The following is a 27,657-nucleotide window of genomic DNA, read 5'->3' as shown; positions in this document are numbered from 1 at the left end:
AAAAAATAATAAAGAAACTGAGAAGTGTGACTTAGTCCTAGCCACTCCAGTGTAACTTAGTCCTAACCACTCCAGACTCTTGGGCAGGAAGATTGCTTGAGCCCAGGAGACTAGCCCGGGCAGCAGAACAAGATTTCAAAACAAATAGGAAGGGAAGGAGGGACGGAAACAATTTATACCACTTTATCACAGGAAGGACTGACTTAGAGCTATGTTTGAGGTGTTCTAATTTGAAATACATGCCGTCAGTATACTTGCAATCTACTTTGAGAAACTAAAGAGATAGGTGAGCATTCATATTAGACACCAGAAGACATCACGGAGGGGTGTTCTCCAAATGAAAAGTGATAAAGTTGAGAATTATATATTGGATTTATTCATATTCTCTTCTTTAGTCATTCTTTTGCAATTATAGTCTCAAGCACATGCCCACAAATCTACAAGATAATACTGAGTGCTGAGATTAAAGAGAGCTATGAATGGCAGGTATCATTAACCAACACTTTAATAAAATAGTGATAATTTGTATTTTAGTAACATTTAATATCATGGTTTGCTTAGCTTTGAATATTTGAGCTAAGCACAACATGAATGCTTTTGTAGAAAGTATATACATGCCTTTTTAAAATCAAAGTTGGCACTGGCATCTGATCACAGAACTCTGTAACGAAAGAGCGTCTGCTTTTCTACTTTTACTGATGAAAATCTAATCAGATTTTTCTTTTGTGCAATTTTCGCATTAAAGGCGTGGGAGAAGTTGCTTTTCGGAGTTTGCTTTTTTCATGCCCTTGTTCAAGAGAGAAAGAAATTTGGTCCTCTGGGTTGGAATATTCCATATGGATTTAACGAGTCAGACTTACGCATCAGTATCCGGCAACTGCAGGTAAAATGAGAACAGAATGAGCATTTGTGAAGGAGTACTGTTTAATAGTCCCTAGGCCACATTTAATGGTAGTTATGCCAGGCTTTATAATAAAAATTACAGATTTGTGGGTAAATCTCTAAGATTGTTGTCATTCTCAATTATTGTTTTTATAGAAATTATTGATGCTTGGTTGGAGATGTAGCTGAGTTGTAGGTACTTGCCCAGTATACACGAGGCCCAAGCTTGGACCCCAGCACTGAAGGAGAAAAATAATTAAAATAAATTATTAGTATCTTATCAAGTCTTTTAAAAATAATGAATCAGAAACCTTAAACACAAATAAGTCTTTCATTTGAAAATCCTTATAGCTGCTAAAATGGGTGCTTATGAATTAAATGTTAAATGACTTTGATTTGAGCATTGGTTTTGAAACTAGTAGTAGATAAGGAGAATATTTTGCTTCAAACATTTGCCAAACAACCTATAAGCAACTGAGAAGTCGATGTCTGCCGGGCCTCAGGTGGCCTCTCATGACCTCAGCCTTCCCAGAGATTCATAGACATCAGCTAGCTCCGTCTTTCACAGCTAGGGGGGGCCATCCTCACCTGGTCACAGCGGCAGGGTTCCTCTCTCCAAGGCCGCAGCAGAAACTGGCAGCTAAGTGATTAAACAGCAGGGAGAGAGTTGTCTCCATTTCCTGCCTACGCTACAAATTTAACATTCAGTTCCCTAGGGTCTCCTCCAATTTGGGGACCCAGTTTAACATACATGTACCCTCCCCCAAAGAGAAGGAGGGAAACTTTCCACCCAGCACACCATTCATTTCCTCTTCCTCAGTCCCTCTCACATCTCTTGGCAATTCTCTTCCTCTTGAAAACATGAAAGTCTCAAAAAAGACTGAGCCCTTATTTTGGTTCTGGAAAACTTAAAAAATATTTTCCCAACCATGCACCGTTTCTTCTGTAATACAGAGACAGACAAAACTGTCTCCGCGAGTAACATATCATTGCAGCGTGCACACTACATCTGTATGCTGGGCAAAGCATAGGCTCTAGAAGCGGAAGAAATAAACTTAAGTCTTCTCATCTCTTCACATTTTCCTGTTTCCTGATTTGCAGGTTTAATGGCAGATGTATAAGACAAGGAGAAAGCCATGCGAACCATAGCTTTACTATTATTGCTATGATAAGGAAACTTCTGTATTGAAACAATGTCACCATGTGAACAAGGATCCAGCACTAAGACTTAAAATTACTTTGTTTTTATCTCATCGTGAAAGGTGCCCTAAAACAGGCACAGGGTCTCAGCATTGGCCTTGTTGGCCTCTGGAACTATGGGCAGCTATCCTGTGCGTGAAGAGCATCCCATACCTCTACCCAAGAAGTGCCAATAGCACCTCACACTCACCACAATTATGATTTACTGATCTCCAGGCATTGCTGAGTTCCCTCACAGATAAAAATGGACCCCAGTTCATACCAAAAAGGCTTATTAGCATTCATTTTTAAAAGCTTTAGCAATTTCCATGTCACTTATTTCAATTAAATATTTTTCTCATTTAAAAAAGCATCATGAAGACTGGAGAGATGGTTCCGTGGTTAAGAGCACAGGCTACTCTTGCGGAGGACCCAAGTTCAGTTCCTGCACCCATGCTGGGGAGTTCACAGCCACCTGTAACTTCAGCTTCAGGGGATCCAATGTCAATCTGGCTTTGGGGGCACCTATACTCCCATGAGCTCATACTACATACATACACACACGTGCACATGATCACACATGATTTTTAATTTTTTTCCAAGAAAATGGCATTCTGAGGGCGGGAGGATGACCCACTGGGAAAGAGCACTTGATCTGTCTGAGCCTCTGACTTAGAGTCACCAGCACCCAAACCCCAAGCATTGGGAGTCCGAGACATGCTAAGCCCCAGAGCTTACTGGCCAATTAGCCGAGCCAAAAGAAAGCAAACTTCCAGTTCACTGAAACCATGTCTCAAGGCAGTAAAGCAAAGAGGTAGAGAAGGACACTCAGTATCCTGATCTGGGCTCCATAGTCACACCCTTGAAATACAGACACACCAGTCAACATTTGAGTCAGGCATGGTGGCTCACCCTTGTCGTTCCAGCACTTGGGAGGCGGAGGCGGAGGCGGGTATATTGGCGTGAGTCTGAGGCCCACTTGGACTATAGAGTAAGAGTAAATAAATATCAGTATGTTTATAACAGAAAAAAAAAAAACGAAGAACGGACACAAAGTAACTTAAAATAAGATAGTGACCACCAAACATTCAGTAGCACTATGGTAGTAATTCTTTCCACCCCCTTTCTACATAGGCAGAGAGAGAAAAGAGAATACCATTTTAAAATGAAGTAAAAGAATTTAAAGTTGTTTTTTGCTTCCGTCTTTGCCTCAGCTGTTTATAAATGAATATGACACGATCCCATTCGAAGCTATCACTTACCTGACTGGAGAGTGCAACTACGGAGGAAGAGTCACGGACGACTGGGACAGACGCCTCCTGCTAACCATGCTGGCCGACTTCTACAACCCGCAGATCATTGAGAACCCTCACTACAGGTTTTCTCCGAGCGGGAACTATTTTGCTCCTCCCAAAGGCACTTACGAGGACTACATTGAATTCATTAAGGTAAATGGTCTGAAATGAGGGTAAGACAAATGAGTGTGTGTGTGTGTGTGTGTGTGTGAGAGAGAGAGAGAGAGAGAGAGAGAGAGAGAGAGAGAGAGAGAGAGAGAGAGAGAGAGAGAGAGAGAGAGAGAGAGAGGAGAAAAGGGGGAGAAAGTGTGTGTCTGTGTGTGAGAGAGAGAATGTGCACGAGCGCGCGTGTCAGAGAAAGTTTGTGTGAGAGAGAAAAAGTGTGTGTGTGTGTTTTAATTGAATGATGAGTTATACCCTCTAATAAACAAGTTTAGACAAGCAAGATTCTAATGAACTTTCAGACTCATTTTGTCCAGGTAATTCTAGACATCAGAAAATCTGAAGCTCGGAGTACTTGATGTTGAGTTGATTCTTAACTCCTTGTTGTTTGCACATCTGCCTTATGAATTAATGCTTTGTAGTAGGAAAGGAAAAAAACACACTTTCCTCTGCCCTTGTGGTACTCACAGCTCACAAAAGAAATAGCTTATCATTTGTGCTCGTGTTAATATTTCATGTATACAGGAGCTTTGGTGAAAGGACTGAAAACCAGAAGAAGCAATTTACTTTGGGGTTTATAAGGCCATTTAAATACAGTGATAACACAGAGGAAAAGCCTTGGGCCTTAAAGGGCAATAAATTGTGAGAAAGTGCTTAAGAAACACATGAGGGAAGCTAATGGAAGATACAGTTATCTAAGTGAAATCTGCAGGTTCACCCCAGTACATCTAGTAAGAACTCTCCTCTTCTTGGCACAACACAAACACCTCGCAGTTAGGCAGATTAGGGCCTATCTTGGGCCTTTAGCTCAAAATAATGATTATGCAAAGGTGGTGTGTTTGGGAGTGGCATATCCTGATTGCCAGTGAACATATGATGCATGCTTAATCTGTTTTCCAATAGAAACTCCCATTTACTCAAGAACCTGAGATATTCGGATTACATGAAAATGTTGACATCTCCAAAGATCTTCAACAAACCAAACTCCTGTTTGAGTCCTTGCTCCTCACCCAGGGAGGCTCCAAACAGACAGGCTCCTCGGGAAGTACTGACCAGATCCTGTTAGAAATCACTGAAGACATCCTGGAGCAGGTAATACTTAGTTTAAAATGCGCTGCTTCTGCTGCGGTAGAAATTTCAACTGCACTGGAAACTCCATGAAGTTGGACTCTGACTGTTAGCAACAGTTTCAAGTCTGCTAGGTGAAGAGTAGCTTCAGCTGTGAAAGGTTTGAGGACAGTAAGGAGAACGTTAACATGAAGTAGTTTGTAAAATGCCTCCTGCGTAGCCAACTTCTTAGTAACTATAGTTGTGGGTGAGCTAATGTGCACAGTTTTTTTTTTATTTCTAAATAAAAAGTGTAAAAGACTTTTTTAAAAAATGGAATGTTCTGAACTTGCTGGTTCAAGGTGAACATGGTGTTTTATCTGTGCCTTAGGAGTGGGTGTCAGTGCTCAGCCTACAGCTATCAATTCCCTTCCCATGGGATAGCCCAGCGCACTGATGATATCAGTGCTCAGCCTGCAGCTATCAATTCCCTTTCCATGGGATAGCCCAGCGGATAGCCCAGCACACTGATGCTAGCTGAAGTGGAGTGGTACTCTGCTACCAACCTTGTCCAGTGACTAAGGAAAATTCAAACAGATTGCGATCCTCAACAGCAATTTTTTAGTTCTCTTCCCAGTGTAACTACTGTAAAGATGCACAGACTTCGGTGACAGGCCCCCTGACATGGCAGAATCCGGCCCCTATTCCACTACAGGATTCCCACATAATCCTGGCTCTGGTCATTACAGCAGGGAGGGAAGTGGCACTCTAGGCCACCATAATAGAGGCCAACAATCCTGGCCACCAAACTGCTGATTTTGCCCTTCAAACCTGCTTCTATAGTTCACCTCTGCGGGGAAAGACTGTTGGCTTCGTGAATGCTATCTCCAATACGATTCCTAGGAGGGACCTGGAAGAAGATTTGAGGTGTATTTGGAGGAGCGCTGAGTCAAGGGTCACTGGAGTGATGCCACTTAGATTCTTGAGACAGAGAGGGCAGCTTAACTCTCAGTTCAAGCATTCCCTAATTGGGAAACTCCCTGAGCACTTCAGGAGTGAGGACTTCCAGCATTCCGAAGACCTCCCACATCCTCACCTCAGCGTCTGTGAATTTTGCACAGGAATCACATTCTAAGTGGCTCTCTCTCTCCCTACACTCTGGAACATTTCTGCATTACGAGATTAACTATTTGATCGGAGAGTGATGCTTTATTATACATGAACATAAAACAGTTATGAAATTGTAAACACATGTTATCCATGGAAAGCAAGACTCAATTTGCAAAAAGAAACTACATCGATTTTCAGAACTATAATGTCCAATCTGTAAAGTGAAAATAATGATTACCTATTTGTTAACTGTTATTGAAAATAATGATTGCCTATTTGTTAACTGTTATTGATCTTGTAGTCAAATGAAACTTATTGTCTCTTCTGAGAATAACTCGTGGTTTTCAACGTCTGTTCTCGCAGCTCCCTAACGACTTTGACATTGAAGCGGCGCTGCAGCGCTACCCTGTGAGGTATGAAGAGAGCATGAACACCGTGCTAGTGCAGGAGATGGAGCGCTTCAACAAGTAAGTACATCCCTGGGACCTCAGGGGGCAACCGCCAAAGCTGGACATGTGGTTGACTGGTACTGAATTAAAAATCTTAAGACATTATCCAAACATCCAATTTTATTTTTTTTTTAAGTAGCATGGCCTTTTGCCCCAGGAGAGAATCTTTTATAATGTAAAAATGATGATAAAAAGGAGATCTACTCTTATTGAATAGAAATAGTCATCAATCAAATAACTTCTCATCTGTTACATTACTGTTCTCTTCACAAAGTAAAGATGGGGCTGGAGAAACGACTCTATGGCTATGAGCACTCACTGCTTTTCCAGTGGACCTGAATTCAGTTCCTGGAAGCCTGAGCAGGCAGCTCACAACCTCCTGGAACTCCAGCTCCATGGTCTCCTTTGGCCTCCTCTGGCAACTGCTCTTATTTGCTCATAGCCGTACACCAATACCTAAACATACACAGAATTTTAAAATTTAAATTAAAGACAGAATGAGCCTGGATTAGGTCTCCATGCCCTTTCTCCCAGTTTCTGCTGCTACCATGTGCTTCCTCTCTTTATGTTTAAGTTCTGTAGCCCAGGTTAGCCATCAGTAACCTCAGACTTGCCCTTGTTTATGTGTTGGTTGGCTTTGAGACAAAGTATAGCCTAAGCTGGCCTCCAACTTGCTACGTAACTCAAGCTGGCCTTGAACCACTAAACCTGCAGCCTCCACTTCTGCAGATGCTGAGGAATTATAGGAGTGCATCGCTATGTCTGACTCCCTTTTCTTACTGAAGCTGGCTAGGTATTCCATGATAAACAAATTATTTGCTCTGACTTTTATGAACTTTTTGTAATTCAATAGTAGATCAAGGGGCTGGAGAGATGGCTCAGTGGTTAAGCGCATTGCCTGCTTTTCCAAAGGTCCTGAGTTCAATTCCCAGCAACCACATGGTGGCTCACAACCATCTGTAAAGAGGTCTGGCGCCCTCTTCTGGCCTTCAGGCATACAGACAGAATATTGTATACATAATAAATAAAAAAGACTCTTAGTTATAAAAAAAAAAATAGTAGATCAAGAAAGAGAAAATTTGTTTTGATATGAGTTTTCTGTAATATTTATGTTTGTTTTGTTTTCTGGTCTTGTTGATATATTAAAGTAAATTATATTAAAATATCATGTTGTTCTATTTAACTCTGGATTTTTGAGGGGTGTAGTTTGTTTATTTGCTTGCCTCTTTATTTTGTGGTACTAAAGACTGAAACCTAGGGCCTCATATGCTAAGAAGATGTACTACAACTGAGTCACATCTCCAACCATAATTCAGTATTTCTTATACAAATACTGTGATTATATATACATGTGTGTGTATATAAATACATATAAACATGTATATATATACATATATATAATAGTATTCACCAAAATGGTCCGTAAATCAAAAGAAATCCTTATAAAAGTTCAAATGTCCTGTGTCATAGCTGTAGGAAAAAAATTTAGAGTTCGTATAATTCATAAAGAATCAGAAAGTATCTCAAATATCTAATGCAGTTATAAGCAAAAGGAACAAAGCCGGAGCATCACACGACCTAAACTCAAAGAATACTATCAAATGGTATAACTGAAACAGCTTTAACCACTGGGACAGAATAGAGAGCCCAGGAAACAGAAGACACACATTTGTAGTCAATTGATCGATGACAGCCGTGCCAGTGACACGGCAGAGGAGCTACAGTCTCAGCATAAGTGGTGCTGGGCAAATGCATGTGTTAGGGCAAAAGAATAAAATCAGACTTTGTATCATACCACATTTAAAACTAACTCCAAATAGATAAAGATTAAACACAAGCCCTGAAAGTGTTGGGGGCATGTGTTTCACCAACAGACTGCATGCCTGACATGCAGGGTGCTGAGTTCCGTCACCAAACACACAGGCCTGCGACTATAACACTGGTAAGAGGAAGCATGGAGGAAGCTGAGAGCTTCAGTCTGGATAGCGATTTTTTTTCATTAAGATCTTACCCTCAAAGGCAAAGACAGACAAATGAATTACCTCAAAATACAGAGATTCTCTGTATCTAAGGAAGCAATCATGGGGTGAGAGGTTTATAAATTATGTAAGGAATTCCCACAGATTCCAGAAATAAAACAAATATTCTGATTAATCAGTGGGCAAGAGAGTGGAACAGACATTCTAACACAGATCTCCAGAGGCTAGGTATTAGAAGACAGTCTAACACTGTCCTAAGAGCCATCCCTCACGCCCATGAAAATAGCCAGTAGAAAATAAACTGGTGTATCCATTATGTGAGCACGGAGGGGCCTCAACAAAAATATCATATGACCCAGAAGTATCATTTTTGAGTATTTACCAAAGATTTTCAATCAATATGTTGAAAAGATGTCTGTATTCCTAAGTTTACTACACTGCTGCTCACAATAACAATGTTACCAAATAACATGTACCCATGAAAATATAAAGGGAACGTGTCCCACCATACGGTGAACAGGATCTACCCCTCCAGAGGAAGGCATTGTGGCATTCGGGACAGCAGGGATGGGACCAAAGAACATTTGCTAAGTGAAATGAGCCAGACCTAGAAAGACAAGTACTGCATCTTCTTGTGTTTGTGCACAAGTAATCTTCTATGACAAAGGGTGCAACTGTAGTTATCACAGCCTGGGAGATGGGAGAGCTGAGAGACGGCAGTAAAGGTGTACAAAGTCTCAGCTAGACAGAAGGAAAGAGCTTGGTTTGTCAGAACAGTCACACAACATGCATAATACAGATAATAATTTTGTACAATACATTTTAATATCATAAAAGTATAAATATCCAATGTTCTATGACATAAAATATGAAATATTTAAAATAATGAAGTTAGCATGATTTTCCAATTATATTAAAAATTATAATAGCACCTTTATTCCATAAATACACAATTATATTTATCAGCATATAATTTTTAAAGTTATCTAGGTCCTCAGCAATAATAGCCAGAGAAGTATTTGATAATATTTGATGTCAATATCAAATAATAATAAATTGATATGCTACTGGTTTATTCTCTATTTCAAAATAGTATGCCACTTGTGGTGGTGTACACCTTTAATCCAGCACTGAGGAAGCAGAGGCAGGGGGATCTCTGGGAGTTTAAGGCCAGTCTGGTCTACAGAGCTAATTCTGGGTCATCCAGAGCTACATAATAAGACCCTGTCTCAAAAAAGAAAAAGTAACTGATGGCTAAAATGAAAAATGTTCATTCAAATGGCACCTGCAGCTACCTCACACACTACCTAGCAAGTGGGCACAGCCATGCTTCAGGAAGCACTCCCATAGGACTATGACTGCTTCCAGCTGTCTTTCCTGGCCAATGACATGAGGGTATTTACTGCCAAGTGTATGTGGATGACACAGTTTCTTTCACTGCAGCTTGATCAGAACGATACGTAACACTCTGCAGGACCTTAAGAAGGCGATCAAAGGTGTGGTTGTAATGGACTCTGCCTTGGAAGCCCTTTCAAGCAGCTTGCTTATTGGGAAGGTTCCAGAAATATGGGCGGAAAGGTCTTACCCAAGTCTGAAGCCCCTTGGAAGTTACATTACAGATTTCCTAGCCCGGCTGAATTTTTTAAAGGTAAAATATTGAGAGAGAGAGAAAGAAAGAGAGAGAGAGAAAGAGAGAGAGAGAGAGAGATTGATAAATGGTGGGTGCATAATAGATAATTTTATGCTTAAAATATGTATTATTCAAATAAAAATATTCATTCAAGTATTGTCAGAAATTAGCACATAGCACAATATATAGTTGTCATTGTTGAATAGGGAGATATGAGTCATTTTAAGGTCCCTAGGTTGACTGGAATACAATTAGTAGTTTCCTGGTTTATCTGACCAAAATGTATGAATATATAAAATGCATGTTTTGAAGTACTGAGTAGAAAATGGAAATTTTACTTTAGTCAAACTCAAGTGACATTTATATTTATGAAAGTTTGAAGTTTGAGATTCCCAAACACGACTGTTTAATGTTGTCCTGTGATTCTAACACTCAGAAGTCACAAAAAGCTCAAGGCTCAGACTTATCGACATTTATCCTTCATCTTAAAAATCAGAGCTTTTTTCCTACCTTATCTCAAAAGGAAAAAATGGGAGAAGTTCTTTGACTCTCCCTTCCCAGGCCGCACCTGCACATACATGTACAAAAGATGTTCAGAGCTCAGGAAAGTAAAAGACAAGAAACTGGTTTCTTCCTCAATCCTCTGCTTTCTTGTCTGAGAGTTTACTTTTACAGGAAGGTAGAGTGTGAGGAAAATTGTAGGGGTACTTTGAGAGCAGGGTAGAACTTGTAGCAAGAGCTTCAGCCAGTGTTTCTGCATCTTTGGCTTACGTTGTGTCTCTGGCCACCATGACTGGGCGTGTGATTGGCCAGACGTTATTCACATGCCCCCCTCGAGAACTCTGTAGAAGTCTGTCCCCAGAAAGGCTCGAGCTGGGCATGCAGGCAGAGTGGAAGAAGGGCAATAAAACCTTCTCAGAAGCAGAAAGGAAAACAAGCGCTCACTCAGCACAGACAGAAACACCTTGCAGTCCGGCTAAGAGTGAAGACGCCCTAAAAGTAAAGGCGCACTTGAAAATACACCCTGGCTCCAGGTCGAGAAGGATCTTGAGTCGGACACTAGGAGGTTTGGTTTTACTTTGGTGGACTACTGAAGAATTATGCAAGGTGATAAATCTGCTCCAAACTATGCGTGGTCAGTGTAGCACGAAACCTAATTGGTATTCATAATAAAAGTCCGGAGGGGTTCATGCTGAAACATCAGAGAAACAGAGAAGCCAACCCCTAGAGAGTTCTTACCTCTACCAGTGCTCAGACCAAAAGCGTGATCCAGTCTCTACAAATTCTCAGACTGCATCCGTCTCCTCCAATCCTCAGACTACCTTGAGCTCCTGTCTCCTTCCTCCTTATATTCCTCTCTCCGCCCAGCCATATCACTCCTATCTCCGCCTCCCTAGTGCTGGGATTAAAGACGCGAGATCCCAAGTGTTGTGACCACCTTTGTGTGAACTCTGTTTCTCTTTCAGACAGATTCAATCTTGTGTAGCCCAGGTGGCCTTGAACTCACAGAGATTCTGCCTCTGTCTCCCAAGTGCTGGGATTAAAGCTGTGTTCCACCCCTGCCTGGCCTCTAAGGCTGACTAATGGCTTAACTCTGCACTCTGATCTTCAGGTAAGGTTTATTTGTTAGATTACAAACAAAACACCTCTACAAGTCTGATGTGTTTCAACGACATGATTCAGACACTGGGAGGACAGGAGCAAGAGGACCGTGCACACTGGAGCAGAAAGAAGATTGCGAATCCCTGATCCGGAATAGGCAGTGCCCATGCAAACAAGGGGATTGTCAGGGCTCGAGATCTGGAAAGGTGCCAGCTCTAGCGAGTTATACTGTTAGTTAAGGGCTGACATTTCTAAAGGTGGTGGCTCTTCATTGTACTCAACAATATAATGAATACCCACAATTACAGTTGGCCTTTTCACATTTGACTTTTTCAAGTTAAATTTAATCAAATTAATGCTAAAGCCATTTTTTAATTTCCAAGAAGAATAAATAGAAAGAAAAAAGAGGGGAGGGGGAGCAATTGATGTTGGGGAGACAGGTGAAATCTGAGTCAGGGATTGTCTATGCAGTGGTACTTTTGTGAAAACAGACATAACGTATCTTGTTTCCTTTATAGGAATGGTACAACTTGGGAAAACCCAATGTGTTTTGGATCTCTGGTTTCTTTTTCACCCAAGCTTTTTTAACTGGAGCTATGCAGAATTATGCCAGAAAATATACCATCCCGATTGATCTACTAGGCTACGAATTTGAGGTACAACAGTATGATATTAAATCAGTCATATGTTTAAGAAAGAAGAATTTGCAAAATTTATATACTAAGGTCCAATATAACCAAATTATTTTTCTATTCTTTATGTTTTGTAAAGTATGTAATTCTTGGCTTACTATATTTAGAACTTTTGTAATGTCAATATCTAGTACAAATAACCCAGTATTGTTTTTATGTTAACAAAAATTAATGTGATAAAATGCTTCGCAATAACTATACAAGGCTGAGTAGATAGCTCAGTTAGTAAAATGCTTACCACACAAGCTTGGGGACCTGAATTCTACCCCTAGAACCCATGTAAAACTGCTGGCCAGGCCAGACAGTGGTAGCACACACCTGTAATCCCAGCACTTGGGAGGCAGAGGCAGGTGGATCTCTGTGAGTTTGAGGACAGCCTGGTCTACAAAACAAGTTCCAGAACAGCTAGGGCTACACAGAGAATCCCTGTCTTTGAAAAAAAAGAGAAGAAAATCTCTGGCCAGATGACATGCATTTTGTAACCCCAGTGCTAGGGAGGTGGACAGGCAGATACCTAGGACTCACTGGCCAACAAAGCAAGGGAAATGGCTCCGGAAGAATAACACACTCATTCACATCATACACCTGCACTCATGTGTGCACATGCGCGTGCGCACACACATACACACACACACACACACAGAGCAACTATATAATATTGTATATTTTTAGATAGTATACAGGTGTTTTTCTTGCTATGCCTGACTGCTGAGCCACAGCTCTTCCCGTGAGATGAAGGCGTGTGCTGAAGAACACTGACAGTGTGGGTCTCTTCTCAGGTGATCCCTTCCCATGACTCTGACACTGCGCCAGAAGATGGCGTTTACATTCACGGGTTATATCTTGATGGCGCACGCTGGGATGGGAGCAGGTTAGTACTTTAAGTGCAAACCCTTTACCTCCATAGATTAATCATAGATATGATGGGGGTCTCCTGTCTTTTTCCAAACCAAAGGATCTCTTCTCTGAGAAGTAGCCTGTCATCAGAATTCTTACACAAGGCAAGTCATTATTCAGGCTGGGACAGTTGATGGGCGATTATTTTTAGCTCCTAACAATTTTAGCTAATATTTTAGTGGTCTCATTAGTACAAAAGTTAGCGGAAATGATTTCCCTGCTTCTATTTGATAACCGCTCCCTTCCATCTTGTAATGTGTAGGGCTGAGTCAATTTGAAACAACTGACAGTTTAATAAGGCTCCCATTCAGATTGGAAATCTGCTTACATTTGATTGTGTGTCTGTGTGTGAATATCTATGTATAAGTGTGTGTGTCTATGTGTATAAGTGTGTATATATGTGTGTGTCTCTGTGAATATGCATGTATAAGTATGTGTGTGTGTCTGTCTGTGTGTCTTTGTGTCTGTGTGTCAATATGTATGTATACATTTGGGTATGTGTATGTGTGTGTGTGTCTGTGTGTGTATGAATGAGTATATTGTGTGTGTGTGTCTCTTTATGTGTATAGACAGAGATTCCCAGCTTTGTTCTTTGAAACACAGAGGAAACTATTAAGCTTTTCCCAGCTTAAAATAAGTAAAGGTGTGAAGAAAAGGCAGAACATTTCCCTTTGAGCCCTGGTTCTTAACAATTCATTTACCTGCACGTTCTATTGTTCAAAGATAGGATTGGACTCTGCTCCCTAATCTGTGGAAAATGAGGTAGGAAAATCACTGAAGAAGAAGCAATACACTAATGCTACAGAGATAATTTCAACACAGACTTAATGAAGAGGCCCAGCTACTACATAGCCTCTGTGGGCTTGTAACCCTATCATAATGCAATATGCATTCAGTCCAACTGCAGAAGGCCCCATGGTCTATCACAGTCTCCTCTGAGACTCACAACAATCTCTTAACTTTAATAATCCCCTGTAAACTACTGAGTTATATTCCCCACACAACTGTAGTCCAGGCTGGCCTTGAATTCCTTATCCCCCTGCCTCATCCTCTCAAGTACAGTCCTGCCGCTGTGCGCCACCATGGCTGCTTTCACCCCTCATCAGTTTATTGCCATTTTCTTTTGCCTTCTTAAATCATTTAATTTTCCTTCCTTCCTTTCCCCCTGCCCAAGAAATGTGGCATACTAGAAGAAAACAGATTCTCTAGAGAGGCAGACCTATTTTTTTAACTTTAATTTATTTTATATTTGTTTTGTCTTGTTTATCAGAGTCTCCCTCTGTGTCCAGGAGTGACCTTGGGCTCAGTAGTGCTCCTGACTTAGTGGTGCTGAACTTGCAGGGCTGTGTCACCACGCCCAGCTCACGCTTGGATCTTGACCCTGTTGGGAACTGGAGGATTGTCTAGTCTTTGAGCCTCTGTCTGTGGAGTGGGAATGGACATGATCATTGTGAGGGTGCAGTGTGCTAGCACAGGGTCTGCCTCAGGAGCAATTCTTAAAAACTGGCAGGCGCTGCTGTTTGCTCGCCGCTTCATACTTCGCCTTTCCACAGTCTTCAGTGTTTCTCAGCTTGCCACTGCCTCATCCTCCTCCCTTCCCCCCCCCCTTTCCACTCGTCCTCTCTTTGTATATAAATCTAATGTTTGAAATATCTTTGGTCCTCTCTCATATTGAAGGCCAGTGTCCAAATTGCAGTTTCGTTCTAATAGCAAAATTCAGAAATAACTAATAATATCCATCAATTTCTCTTTGCAGTGGATTGCTTGCTGAACAACATCCCAAACTTTTGTTTGACCTGATGCCCATCATATGGATAAAACCAAGTAAATATGTAACAGAATATGTTAGAGTTTTACAGAGAATAATTATTTCCTTGAATAACTTTTTGCTGAAACCTTTTAGGTTTTAATTCATTTGTGATTTATACAAGATGGAATGTCTGTGCTGTAAATGTCTTGGGACCATTGCTCTGCTTCTTTATGCTATTAGACTATATAAGATAGAGGTTTAAGGGCTGGAGAGATGGCTCAGCAATAAAGAGCACTTGCTGTTCTTCCAGAGGACATAAGTTCAGTTCCCAGCCCCCACATCTGCCATCTGGTTACTATAGCCCCAGGGGATCTGGTGGTAACTCCAGCTCCTGGTGATTTGACACTCTGTTCTGGCCTCATCAGGCACCAACCAGCTCACACATGACACACATACAACCACACAGAGAGAGAGAGTATATAAATTCGAAAATAACCATCTTCTTAAGATACAATTTTGTTTATTCCATCCTCACACTTCTGGGACAAATCTCACGGTGTGACAGCCCTTTTTCCCCTTCCCACACTTTGGCTGAGTGCCTTTGCTAAGTGTGCATAGTACAAAGAGCTTGATGCAGACTGTGCGAATGCCCAGCATTTTCTGGCTGTAAGAGACCCATAGGCCTTGGAGCCAACCAGGAGATGGGATCGAGGTCAACTTTACCCCTTAGAGGATGCACTTGCTCTTTCTACCATCATCATTTTTTTCTAAAAGTAAACTAAACAATAACAATGAGACTCATTCATTTTTCTAATTTTTTTTTAAAAAAATTGTTTTTAGTTTCACTCTTTTGAAGTGCTTCTGATCAAACCTAGGGCCTCACACTTATTAGACAAGTGTTCTAACGGTGAGTTACACCCCTAGCCCCAATTTCTTAGTCTTAAATACAGTGGATGAACATATTCACAAATTACCTGCAATCTCCACCCAACCTATCGAATATCTTCCCTATTAATGTGATTCAACTATGACTAGCGTGGCTTTCATTTAGAAAAACCCTTCTAAGAATTGTACATCAATTATTTTTTGAGTTTGCAGAAGTTGGTATATTTTATCTATTTAGTAACCTGCTATAAGCAAGCAGGAAATTCAGCTTCTTCTAATTGGCATGTTAAGGCAGGCTGGCAGCTAAAGCCAGCCTCACACCTTCAGGGATGCCTTCCTTCTTGGCATTTGCTTCATTTCTCATTCCAAATGTCAAGTGCAGTTCTAAGGAGTTCTACTAGAGTTCTAGGCAGTTTCCCCCAAATCTCCTCCATCACACACACTATAATTGACTTTATATATAATTATATATAAAGGACTTCTTCCCCATCTTGTCCTCTTTCTCCTCCATCCCATATCCTCCAGAGATTTTTCATGCCTTCCCAGAGATCAAAACTATTCTGTAAGATTTATGTTTATGGGGCTGAAGAGATAGCTCAGCATTAAGGACACTTGCTTCTCTTCCAGAGGACCCATGTTGCCTTCCCAGCACCCATGTTGGATGGTTCACAAGTACCTGTAACTCCATTTCCAGGGGATCCAGTGACCTCTCTGGACTCTGGAGAGTTGAATTCAGGTTCACATACTCTCATACCCACACAAAGATATACACATGTATACATGTAATTACTTGAAAGAGTTTAATTATTAATTTGTTTGTCTGTATATGCTATGTGTGTGCAGGTGCCTGTAGGAGTCAGAAAAGGACATTAGACATCCTATATCTAGAGTTACAAAAGGTTGTGAGCTGCCAGATGTAGGTGCTGAGAACTGAACTGGGTCCTCTGGAACAGCAGCCAGTGCTCTTAACTACTAAGCCTTCTCTCCAGTCCCATAAGAGCAAAACTTCATAATCAACTCTTGATGTCTAGACCCAGACTCATGAAGCGTATGAAAGCGCTTGCCTTGATATACCGTTAAAACATCTCCATCGTTCCAATATCATACTCAAGATCTTGGCCATTCTACTACAAAGTAAATAGTTGTTCTTTTAGAAACAATCGCTGTTTCCTCTTTCTTCAATGGAAATCTCTCTTTTTTTTTTCTTTTTCAAGATGAAAAATCTAAGATTGTGAAGTCAAATGCTTATATCTGTCCCCTCTACAAGACAAGTGAACGAAAAGGAACTCTTTCCACTACAGGACATTCCACCAACTTTGTCATTGCAATGCTGCTAAAAACGGACCTGCCTGTCCAACACTGGATCAAGCGTGGTGTGGCGATGCTCTGCCAGCTGGATAACTAAGCTGAACAAATTTAGAAAACATCTGATAACTTTTTAATCTTCACTTATAAAAACATTCTTAAACTGAACCGTGGCGGCGTCCTTCCTTGAATGGGTCTTTTCTTCCCAGCTACCTGACAACATTATGCACGAGCATTTTAAATACTTAAAAGCACAGTGAAGAAAATATTAAGGCAAAGGCCATAATATGTATTATTAAGAAATTATTTCAACATCTCAAAGTACTCTTGTGACTAACAAGGAAACGAAGGTGGAATGGTAAAGCTGGCCAGTGATCAGTGCTGGTTTCCATGGCTACAGCAACATTGCCCTTCTTGGCATTTCATTTTTCATTGGAAATAGCAAGTGTTCCCTTTTTTAAATTTTTTGTTCTGTTTTATTACTAGAATTGGACTTTAGTCTATTCAGTGTAATGTGGAGAGCGAGCAAGTGAGCGAGAGTTGGGAGGGGCATGGTTACCACAGTGCCTGTGTGAGGATCAGAGAATAACTGTGGGGGGTTAGAATCTGCTTCTGCCTTGGGATCTAGAGAATAGAATTCAGGTTATCGGGCTTGCATACCAAGCACCTTTACCCTCCAAGCCATCCTGCTGACTCTCTCTCCCCTTTGTTACTTTTAATACTTGATATTCTTATTACTTAGTGTGCATTGATTATATTAATATACACTGTGGATTTATAAATATTTCAACAAAACAAGAATTTAATCAAAATTGCATTTTGTTGTGGGTCTGGGGAGATCACTCAGTTGTGTGTTGAAATAAGAGCGGCGGGGCTGCGTCCCCGGCACCTGGCCGCCCACATGGCTAGCTTAGCTTATGCCCCGAAATAATTACACGGAAACTGTATTCTTTTAAACACCGCTTGGCCCTAGCCTTTTCTCGGCTAACTCTCACACCTGGACTAGCCCATTTTTAATATCCATGTAGCTCACGAGCTGGCTTACCAGGAATGATCTTAACCTGCATCTGCCTGGAGTGGGAGAACCATGGCGAGTCACTGACTCAGCTTCTTTCTCCCAGCATCCTGTTCTGTTTACTCCACCCACTTAAGAGTTGGCCTATCAAGGGGCCTAGGCAGTTTCTTTATTAATAAGAAATCACTCCCACATCAGTTGTGATTGCCATTCAGGCATGAGAACCTGAGTTCCGTGGCCAGAACCCAAGTACAAAATCTTGATGTGGTAGCTGGAGAGAAGACTCAGCAGTTAAAATATTACAGCGCTCCTGCAGACAAGCTGAGGTCAGTTCCCAGCACCCAAGTCAGGTGGCCCCAGGGGATCCAGCACCCTCCTCTTGCTTGTTTAGGCACTGCACTCATGTGCAGACACCCAGACATAGATGAACACACATACGCATCATTTTTGAAAATTTCAAGTTCTTAAAAAGCCAACACCTACAAAGGGAATAAGCCAGCAAGTGTCCATCAAGCTGCAGCCCAGGAACCTGCACAGGCACAGGAGAGCCTCCCCAGTTTCAGCAACCACTAGCTTTATAATTTTTTTCCTTTTTTTTTACTGTTTGGGTAATATGAATTAAAAGAAGAAATATAAATACCACATGGGGATCACCCCAACCAAAGAAATATGAAATATATAGTAAATGCTCTTTTTCCTTTGTTGTTCATTTTGGATGCTGGTGATTTAAGATGAAATTTTATGCCCTATTTATTCCTAGGATGACGGAGAATTTGCTTTCTTACATAGCTCTCTCTGAAGTGTGCAGTAACAAGTTCCTCAAAAATAAAATGTTTACCTTCAAAGGAAAAAAAAAAAGAGAAGCTGAACGTAGTGGCATGCACTTTGTAATTCCAGGACTGAGAACATGGAGACAGGCAGATCCCTGGAACTCACTGTCCAGCCTGCCTAGTTAGCAAACCCTAGGTTCTCAGTCAAAAGAGATTGTCTCAAAGACAAGAAGGTAGCTGGAAAGATGGCCCAGTGGTTGAGAGTGTTTGCTGCTCCTGCAGAGGAACTGGGCTCGGTTCTCAGCCCCCACATCAGGTGGCTCAAAACTACCTGCAACTCCAGGTCTAGGGGATCCAACACCCTCTTCTGGCCTCCAAGGGTACCTACACACAGAGGGACACATACACACATGCAGGTACACACATATGCACATAAAATAAAAATTTTATAAAGAGGTGGATGGTTTCTGAGGAGTAATACCTCTAGGTTGATCTCTGTCTGAACACATGTACACTGTGTGTGCAATACCTGAACACACACACACAAATTTAAAAATAACTTCTGTAATGTCATCCCTTTCTTGGGGTCCCAAGGGTGCTTAAGGCTACAGTGACTCTGTGGAGCAGTAATTCTTTGCTGGTGATGGGGATTTAACCAGAGGTCTTGTGTGTGTGAGCAAGTCCTCTGCACTGAGTTTTAGCTCCAGCCCACGTTTTTTCTTTCTACTTTGAGACAGGGTGCCACTAAGATGCCTGGGCTAGCTGTGAACTCACTCTGTGGCCCAAACAGGCATTGGGCCTGGAATCTTCCTGCCTTAGCCTTCCCAGCAACTAGGGGTGCAGGCCAGTGCTACTAGGATCAGGAGTCACGTCACCTCTGATAATGCCATCCAAGCAAAACTGCCGCCTCCTCTTAAGTGAGAAATTCTGCTCTCCAGTGGCAAAATGATTTCTTTTCATGGTCAACCCCCTGAAAATACTTTATATCTGCCAAGTTGGATGAAATCTTTTAAATGTGATGAATCTAGCAGTGAAGAAAAGAGGTCATGTTTCCAGGCAGCACAAACCCACATGTGAAAAACAAGAAGAACATGCCAGACTGTCTTATGATCAAGTATTTATAGTAAAGCTATTTATAATGCTCGCCAGAGGGGAGTGGAGCTTCAGATGCACCTGCCACATGGGAGCCAGAGCCATCCTCGAGGATAAACAAAAGGTAAAGTTAGTCTTTAGAGCCTGTTGTATACTAAAATGGCAGTGTTCTTTTCAAACCATGGAGATACGCTGGCTTGTTCCCGCTGCTGCTCTTCCTATGCTGTGATTGTTTACTCCCATGGTGCGCTCACTTTCACTTAACCACGTAAAGTAGTATTGGCACGGCATGCTCTGTGTATCCGGAAGATCTTCTTCTGGGTGCTAGAATCATTTAGACATGTTCTGTCTAAAATAAGTCAATTTCAATATTGCAAAAATGGCCTGGGCTTAAAAAAAACAACTCTTTCAGTTAATTATTTATTTACAAATAGTTTTGTTTGTTTTTGTTGTCTTACCTTTTTTGCTTTGAATTTTGAAGTTAGCATGTAAATGGGTTTTGTTGCGACATCTTCAGACACACGTTATACTTTCCTCCTTCCTTTCCCTTGGTTTTGCCCTCCCTGCCTCTCTTGCCCAGCCCCTTCCTTGCCCATACAGTCCCCTTTTGACTTCCATATCATATGTTTTCATCGCTCTCCTTTGGTCCCCTTCCCCCTCCTTTAAAACCATATCTTCTTCTGGTCCCTTGATACTGTCCTGTAGTGTGTGTGGCAGAGAGGCAGGGCGGTGTGGGGTGTACTTCTCTATTGCTCTCCACTCCTCTTCAATTTTTCTTTTATTCTCGACATTTTTGTGGGTGCATACAATGAAATACGATCATATATTGTCCCCCAACATGTCATCCTCCCAGCTTCTTGTCCTTTTGTGGGTTTTTTCCTTTTATAACCCACTAAGTTCATATGTGTGTGGGTGGATGTGGGGCCATCCCACTGAGCATAGAAACCCTGTCAGTAGTCACACCCTTTTTAGAAATGATTTTCAGTCACCTAAGAGATAGCAACTGACAATGGTTGTGCCAATAGGGAAGGGGTCAGAGGTCATCTGCTCCATCTACGCCAGAATTTAAAGAGTCTGATCTTGTGCAGGTCTGCAGGTAACCGTGGCTACGTGAAGTCTTGAGTGTCACTGAAAGCTAGCCATCAGGGATGAGTATTACTGGTTGGTTTGAGATTGATCTTTTTTTTCCTGCGTCAAAGTTTTTAGAGTCTTCAGCAGATGGGGAGGAGAGCTACAAATGACTTTCAGGCATAATACAGCTGTTGCACATATCAATGCACAGCACCTGTGGTTATAGCACAGCACCTATGTAAAATGAAGCCAGTTTAATGCTAGCATGGATGCAGGAGAGGCCTTGCGAGGCCCTGCATCTCACTGAGGAACCATTGACACTTGATAGCTGCTGAGCGAGGGAAGCTCACTCTCTGTTGTCTGGGTTTCTGACCTGCCTGGTTCCCACAGTCATTAGCTCCCAAAGAAATCACATAGAGGTCTATATTAATGATAAACTGATTGGCCCATTAGCTCAGGCTTCTTATTAACCCTTATAACATATATTAATCCATTATTCTTATCTATGTTAGCCACATGACTCGGTACCTTTTTCAGTGGAGTAATCACATTTTCCTTCTTCTGTGATTGGGACAGGACTGGGGAGAAATGGGCTTCCTCCTTCCCAGAATTCTCCTGTTCTCATTGACCCACCTCTACAATACGTCTGGTTGTCCTACCTATGCTTCCTGCCTGGCTACTGGCCAATCAGCATTTATTTAAAACATAATTGACAGAATATAGACAGTTATCCCACACCAACTCTCTTTCAGGAAGTGGCTTCTGGTAGGTTTCTCATGCTCTAGGGATTACCCCACACCCATGTACAGAAATGGGCAGCACTGATTGGACTCGGGGCTTTTGATAGCACTGAACTATCAGTTATTGTGAGCAAAGAAGGGTCGTGGCAACAGCCTGTGTTGTTTTGGAGACTGCAGAGATCTGCTCCACCTTATTTTTTAATACCAGGCCTTTCACTAAACCCTGTGCTCACCAATTGTCTAAACTGGCTGACTAGGAAGTTCCAGGAATCTACTTATGTGTAACCCTGTCCCCTCAGTGTCGGTCTTAGAAGTCTGTGCTGCTACACCCTTCTTTCCCATGGGTGCTGGGGTGCAAACTTAGGTCTTCATGTTTGTGTACGAACTGAGCCATCTCCAAAACAGTTTTAATTTGTATTTTCCTAATGGCTAAGTAGGTTGATGTTGAATACCGCTTTAGATATTTACTGGGCATTTTCTTTTGGTTGGTTTTTGTTTACTAAATAGTATCTTTATTTATGCTTTGAAATTTTCATGCATTAATACAAGCCATCTTAACCGCCCGTCCACTACTACTTCTCTTCAGCTCCTCCTAGCCCTTCCCTCTCTTATCCCGTCCTCATGCTCTCTGGTTCAGTGCTATCAAAGCCCCCTGAGTCCAATCAGTGCTTCCCATTTCTGTACACGGGTGTGGGGCATCCCCTGGAGCATGAGCAACCTACCAGAAGCCACTTCCTGAAAGAGAGTAACCTTCCCTCGCTCAACAGCTATCAAGTGTCAATGGTTCCTCAGCGAGATGCAGGGCCTCGCAGGGCCTCTCCTGCATCCATGCTAGCATTAGACAGATTTCATTTTACATAGGTGCTGTGCTATAACCACAGCTGCTGTGAGTTGTGTGCCACAGCTGTATCTTGTCTGAACATCATTTGTAGCTCTCCTCCCCATCTGCCAGTTCTTATATCCTTTCTGCTCCTTCTTCCTCGGTGTGCCTTGAGATAGGGGTGTGGATATATGTGAGTCACCCATGGCTGAGCACTGACAGTTACTGACACCCACACTGAACCCATGCGTGGGTCTCTATATTACCACTCATCGTAAACAGGAGCTTCTCCAGCAAGGATTAGAGCAGCATAAATTTATGGTTATAAACCATAGAAAGCAGTTTTTGATAGTGTATCTATTTAGGAAAACAGCCATAGTAGGCTCCCTCCACTGGCCTGTGGTCTCCTCAAGCAGCATGATCAGGATGACCGTACCAAGCATGAAATCCCTCCTGTGGAGCAGGCATCATGACCGATCAGTAAGTGGTTAGTTCTCACACTACAGGAAAACAAAATTCCTGAGCATGCTGTTATTGTGGTATGTGGGATCCAGTGCTGGGGAAGGCTCTTGATGTCTTCTCTCCTCCAGAAACCTGCCGAGCACCTTCTGGTACTATAGCATCTAGTTTACTGGTTTCATTTGAGAACTATCTCTACAGTTCATTAGCCCTCTTATTATCTAGATCATTTGAGGTTTTGTAGTTGTTTATATATTTTAGATATTAATGTCTGGTGTATAGTTGGCAGTGACTTATGACCTAAGTCTCTTATGAAGGGAAGATTTTCTTGAATAAGTTTTAAATAAATGTCTATTTATGCCAGGCAATGGTGGCACATGCCTTTAATCCCAGCACTTGGGAGGCAGAGGTAGGGTGATCTCTATGAGGTGGAGGCCAGCCTAGTCTACAGAGTAAGTTCCAGGACAACTGGGGCTGTTACACTGAGAAATCCTGTCTCGAAAAACAAACAAACAAAAAATGTCTATTTACAAGAACTTTTTTTTTTTTTTTTGGATTTTTTAAAACAGGGTTTCTCTGTAGCTTTTGGAGCCTGTCCTGGAACTAGCTCTTGTAGACCAGGCTGGCCTTGAACTCACAGAGATCCCTCCTGCTTCTGCCTCCTGAATGCTGGGATAAAGGCGTGCACCACCACCACCCAGCCAGAAACTTCTAATTTATATTGAATCTATGGGCAGTCCAGAAAATTTTTAATTTCATGGGAAAATTTTTAATGAATATTTGTTTTCAAAATGTGCATTTCCTTCATTTATCAACCCTATCAACTTTCTAGTTTTCTAGGTGTCATTCCTATTTTTAAGCAGTTGGAAGTCTTTTCCCAACTAGAAAAGTATTTTAATTCATTCTGAGTCGAAAGTGAACCTCTCTGAGTCCAACATGGATAACTCCAACAGTGATGAGGACACAGATGCTGACTTTGACACCCAGATCATCATTCAGCAGAGTTTGCTGGATATTTACAAGCAAGGAGTAACTCAGCACACATCAGAAGAAAAGAGGTAATGTCTGCCTCCTCGGCAATGAGTGTCAAAAAGTATCCAAGAGTTGAGACTAGTCATGACCTTAACGTTACTATGGCAAAATGGAAAGAAAAGTTAGAATACAGGGAGTTGTCCTTTTTAAAGATTGATTTATTTATTAAATATATAGTATTCTGCCTGAATGTATGCCTGCACATATAGATAGAAGTTTCTGTCCCACCCAGTTCCAGCTATTCAGTCCCAAATAAACACACAAAGGCTTATATTAATTATAAACTGTTTGGCCTATTGCTTGGGCTTATTACTAACTAGCTCTTATAACTTAAATTAACCTATAATTCTTATCTAAGTTTAGCCATGTGGTTTGGTACCTTTTCTAAATAAGGCATTCTTATCTTGCTTCCTCTGCTTCTGGATGACAACTGCATCTTTCCTCTTCCCAGAATTTTCCTAGTCTGGTTATCCCACCTATACTTCCTGCCTGGTTACTAGCCAATCAGCATTTCACAGCATTTCATTAAACCAATACAAGTGACAAATCTTTACAGTGTACAAAAACATTATCCCACAGCCTGCACACCAGAAGAGGGCACCCAGATCTTATTATAGGCCGTTGCAAGTCACCACGTGGGTGCGAGAAATTGAACTCAGAACCTCTAGAAGAACAGCGAGTGCTCCTAACAAGACAAAATGACAGCCTACAGAATGGGAAAAGATCTTCACTAACCTCACATCAGACATACGTCTGATCTACAAAATATACAAAGAACTCAAGAAACTGAACACAAAAGATCACATAATCCAATTTTAAAAATGGGATACAGACCATTAGGTTGTCTTGTCATATCAGTCTTATGATTATGGTATTAAATCCATAACCAAGCAATTGATTTTGAATGAATACTTTTAGTCTAAAAGTATAAGAGATTTTGACTAAGTAAGGAAATGTTTCATGGAAATTGAAATTATAGTCATAACATAAATTTTATTATTAAACCTCAAAACTTGTATACCCAGATTGGGCCTGGTTTTTGTTGGTGTTAAAAATCTAGAGTGGGGGATGGGTACAGTATTTGCTGCACAAACATGAGGTCCTAAGTTCAGATACCCAGCACCCACATCAATACAGGACATGGTGGTGCACATCCGTAACGTGCTCAGGGAAGGCAGAGACATGTCGGTACCTAGAGCACATTGGCCAGCCAATAGCCCCTCTGGCTGAAAGGATGAGCGCCAGGTGAGAGACGTGGTAGAAAAGCAATGGAGAAAGGACCAGATGATGGCCTCTTCTCTTCTTGCACATAAATACACATGTGAACATGTAAACAGGCGGACCACACACGCAAAAGAAAACAAGAACACTCTTGTGCTTTGTGGAGTAGTGGCCCACTTGAAAGTGCTTACTCCCTAATTCCTAGACCCTGAATGTGCAAACCTTACATAATAAACTGCAGTAAAGTTAAACGGGATTAAGCATGCTAACCACCTAGTGTAGGTGACCTGGGCAGGCCCAGTGTAATCACAAGGACCCTAGGTAAAGGGTGGAGGCAGGAAAAGGAAAGAACCTAAAGGTGCCATGGAAGGGAGGGCTGCACCCAATCAAGGACCTGGAGGAAGAAGGAATGGGTCCACAGACCAAAAACCACATGATGGCTCTAAAGGCTGTAGAAGACAAGAAAGCAGAACCTTACTAGAACCTTCAGGAGAAGCCAGATCTGTCCAGAGTCCAGAATCAAAGAATTACAAAGGAATGGATTTATGCTGTTTAAAGTCAGTAACAGTGCAGTCTTTTTTTTTTTTTTTTTTTTTGATTTTTTTCGAGACAGGGTTTCTCTGTAGCTTTTGGTGCCTGTCCTGGAACTAGCTCTGTAGACCAGGCTGGTCTCGAACTCACAGAGATCCGCCTGCCTCTGCCTCCCGAGTGCTGGGATTAAAGGCGTGCGCCACCACCGCCCGGCAGTGCAGTCTTTTCTTACAGGAAGAAACTAACACAGCACTCAACCCGTAAGCACAGTTTTAAATGTTAAAGGAAAGCAACTGACCACATTGTGAACAGGACAAAGGGTCAAAGAAATTTCATTCTATCCAACCTGGACTCCTTGAGTAATCTGAGAAAGGAATCTAGGATGCACGTATTGATTCCAGGCACAGTGGTGCATGCCTACAACTCCTGCAGAGTCAGAAACAAGGCAGGGATCTGAAGCACCCCTGGGCTATGCAGTGAGATCCTGTCTCAAATTTTAAAAATTCATATATAATGCTTTGATGTTTAGGTATTTTCATAAAAGGGGGATTTAAACTGTTACTGTTTCCAGAGAAAGAATTATGCCTATGGGGAATCCACACCCTGATTATGTACTTTCTAACAATTTTTTCTAAATCATAGAGTATCAATTTTTTTATGTGGTATGATGATATTTCAGTCTCAGACAGATTTGAGTCAATTCAGCAACACTTACTGAGGGCATATACTGCAGTCTAGGCTCCCAAGTCGACCCTTTTCCTTGCCTCCAAGAAGTTATGTTTAATGACAGAGCTGGAGAGGCAGTTTCCCTATAATGTATTGGGAAACATACTACATTCTACAAATGGGATCTCTCTCTCTGCCCCAGCCCTTGCACTCATGCACAAGCACATGTGTGTGCATGCGTGGGCGTGTGCACTGAGATGTTGTGCATGCTAGAGAAGCAGTTCTAACACTAGGCTGCATGCCCACCCTCATGGCAAGTGGTCTGCTAGGTTTCATGGTTGCCTCGTATGGGAATTCAGCCCTGAGTAAAAGCTTTTGCCTTTTCCTTTGGGCTTCCATCAGAAACATTAGATTTCTAACTAGGTATTTTTCTGTGCAGGTCCCATTGCATTTCGAGTGCTGATCATAAGAAGGTAGCTGAAGCGATAGAGACAGTTAAGTACTCTTCCTATCCTCCTTCAATGTGTGCTAAGCTGCAGTGGTGGCAGCATTCCTTCCATGCTCCAAACGTCTGGAAACTGCCTTATGGTGGCATATTATTTGTGTTATAAAAAATAAGGCTTGCCTGAAGGTCAGTGCAAAGCAGCCACACTAGTCAGCCATGCAGGCCAGGCAGTGGTGGCATAACCTTTAATCCCAGCAGCCACAGTAGTTAGCCACAGAGGCTGGATGGTGGTGGTGCAGACCTTCAATCCCAGCACTAGAGAGGAATATAAGGCAGGATGAGACAGGAACTCATTTCTCTTTCAGTCTGAAGATATCAAAGAGGTAAGAACTTTCCAGCGGCTTGACTGCTTTTGCTTTTCTGATCTTCAAGTTGAACCCCAATATCTGTCTGTGGGCTTTTATTAGTCATGCTATATTTAGTGCCCAACATTTGGGGTATGAATTCACAAAAAAGCCAGCAGTACAGACCAGAGCTGCACTTGGGGCTCCTGCCCCACCTGGCTAGGCTTTCTATTCTATTTTTCTCAGAGCCTCTGAGAAAGTTTGGATTTTTCCTGTTGTAGCCTCTCTGAAAGTCTCCAACTGCCACACAAACTCCAGAAAAATTTGGGCTCCAAAAGTCACAGGACTCACCAGCCCTGGACTGGCTGGTTCTGCCTTCAGGCAGCCCCCCAACCCCTTTTCTGCCACACATGCTTTTTCCAAATAATCCCCTGTGCTTTTTTCAGAGAGCCAGCTTTCTCCTCTCTCTCTGTCTCTCTCTCTCTCTGTCTCTCTCTCTCTGTCTCTCTCTCTCTGTCTCTCTCTCTCTGTCTCTCTCTCTCTCTGTCTCTCTCTCTCTCTGTCTCTCTCTCTCTGTCTCTCTCTCT

The 27,657-nt window shown here is 41.9% G+C and overlaps 2 protein-coding genes across 4 annotated transcripts in view; both read left to right on the top strand.

Moving 5' to 3' along the window:
- The window catches only part of Dnah12 (dynein axonemal heavy chain 12), a 164,246-nt gene extending 147,217 nt beyond the window's left edge, over positions 1 to 17,029 (top strand). Inside the window, exons 67-75 of the mRNA XM_013346907.2 lie at positions 746 to 883; positions 3,276 to 3,509; positions 4,422 to 4,610; positions 6,039 to 6,142; positions 9,547 to 9,751; positions 11,854 to 11,991; positions 12,807 to 12,898; positions 14,681 to 14,748; positions 16,774 to 17,029. Coding sequence (XP_013202361.1) covers positions 746 to 883; positions 3,276 to 3,509; positions 4,422 to 4,610; positions 6,039 to 6,142; positions 9,547 to 9,751; positions 11,854 to 11,991; positions 12,807 to 12,898; positions 14,681 to 14,748; positions 16,774 to 16,964 — 1,359 coding nt within the window. The 3' untranslated portion in view covers positions 16,965 to 17,029. The remainder of the gene's footprint in view (positions 1 to 745; positions 884 to 3,275; positions 3,510 to 4,421; positions 4,611 to 6,038; positions 6,143 to 9,546; positions 9,752 to 11,853; positions 11,992 to 12,806; positions 12,899 to 14,680; positions 14,749 to 16,773) is intronic.
- A 6,693-nt stretch (positions 17,030 to 23,722) lies between these two features.
- Positions 23,723 to 27,657, top strand: part of Asb14 (ankyrin repeat and SOCS box containing 14) — a 23,289-nt gene continuing 19,354 nt past the window's right edge. The window contains exons 1-2 of one of the 3 annotated variants that reach the window (XM_005348689.3): positions 23,723 to 23,889; positions 26,721 to 26,775. In XM_005348689.3, coding sequence (XP_005348746.1) covers positions 23,768 to 23,889; positions 26,721 to 26,775 — 177 coding nt within the window. In that variant the 5' untranslated portion in view covers positions 23,723 to 23,767. Of the gene's footprint in view, positions 23,890 to 26,720; positions 26,776 to 27,657 lie in introns of those variants that run through there. The other 2 variants (XM_026779725.1, XM_026779724.1) reach the window with 2 other exon arrangements.

Source organism: Microtus ochrogaster, chromosome 6 (assembly GCF_000317375.1).
Source record: "Microtus ochrogaster isolate Prairie Vole_2 chromosome 6, MicOch1.0, whole genome shotgun sequence".
In the NCBI taxonomy this organism is placed as follows: Eukaryota; Metazoa; Chordata; class Mammalia; order Rodentia; family Cricetidae; genus Microtus; species Microtus ochrogaster.
Note: the sequence above shows the minus strand (reverse complement) of the source record. Positions and strands in the feature narration are given on the sequence as shown.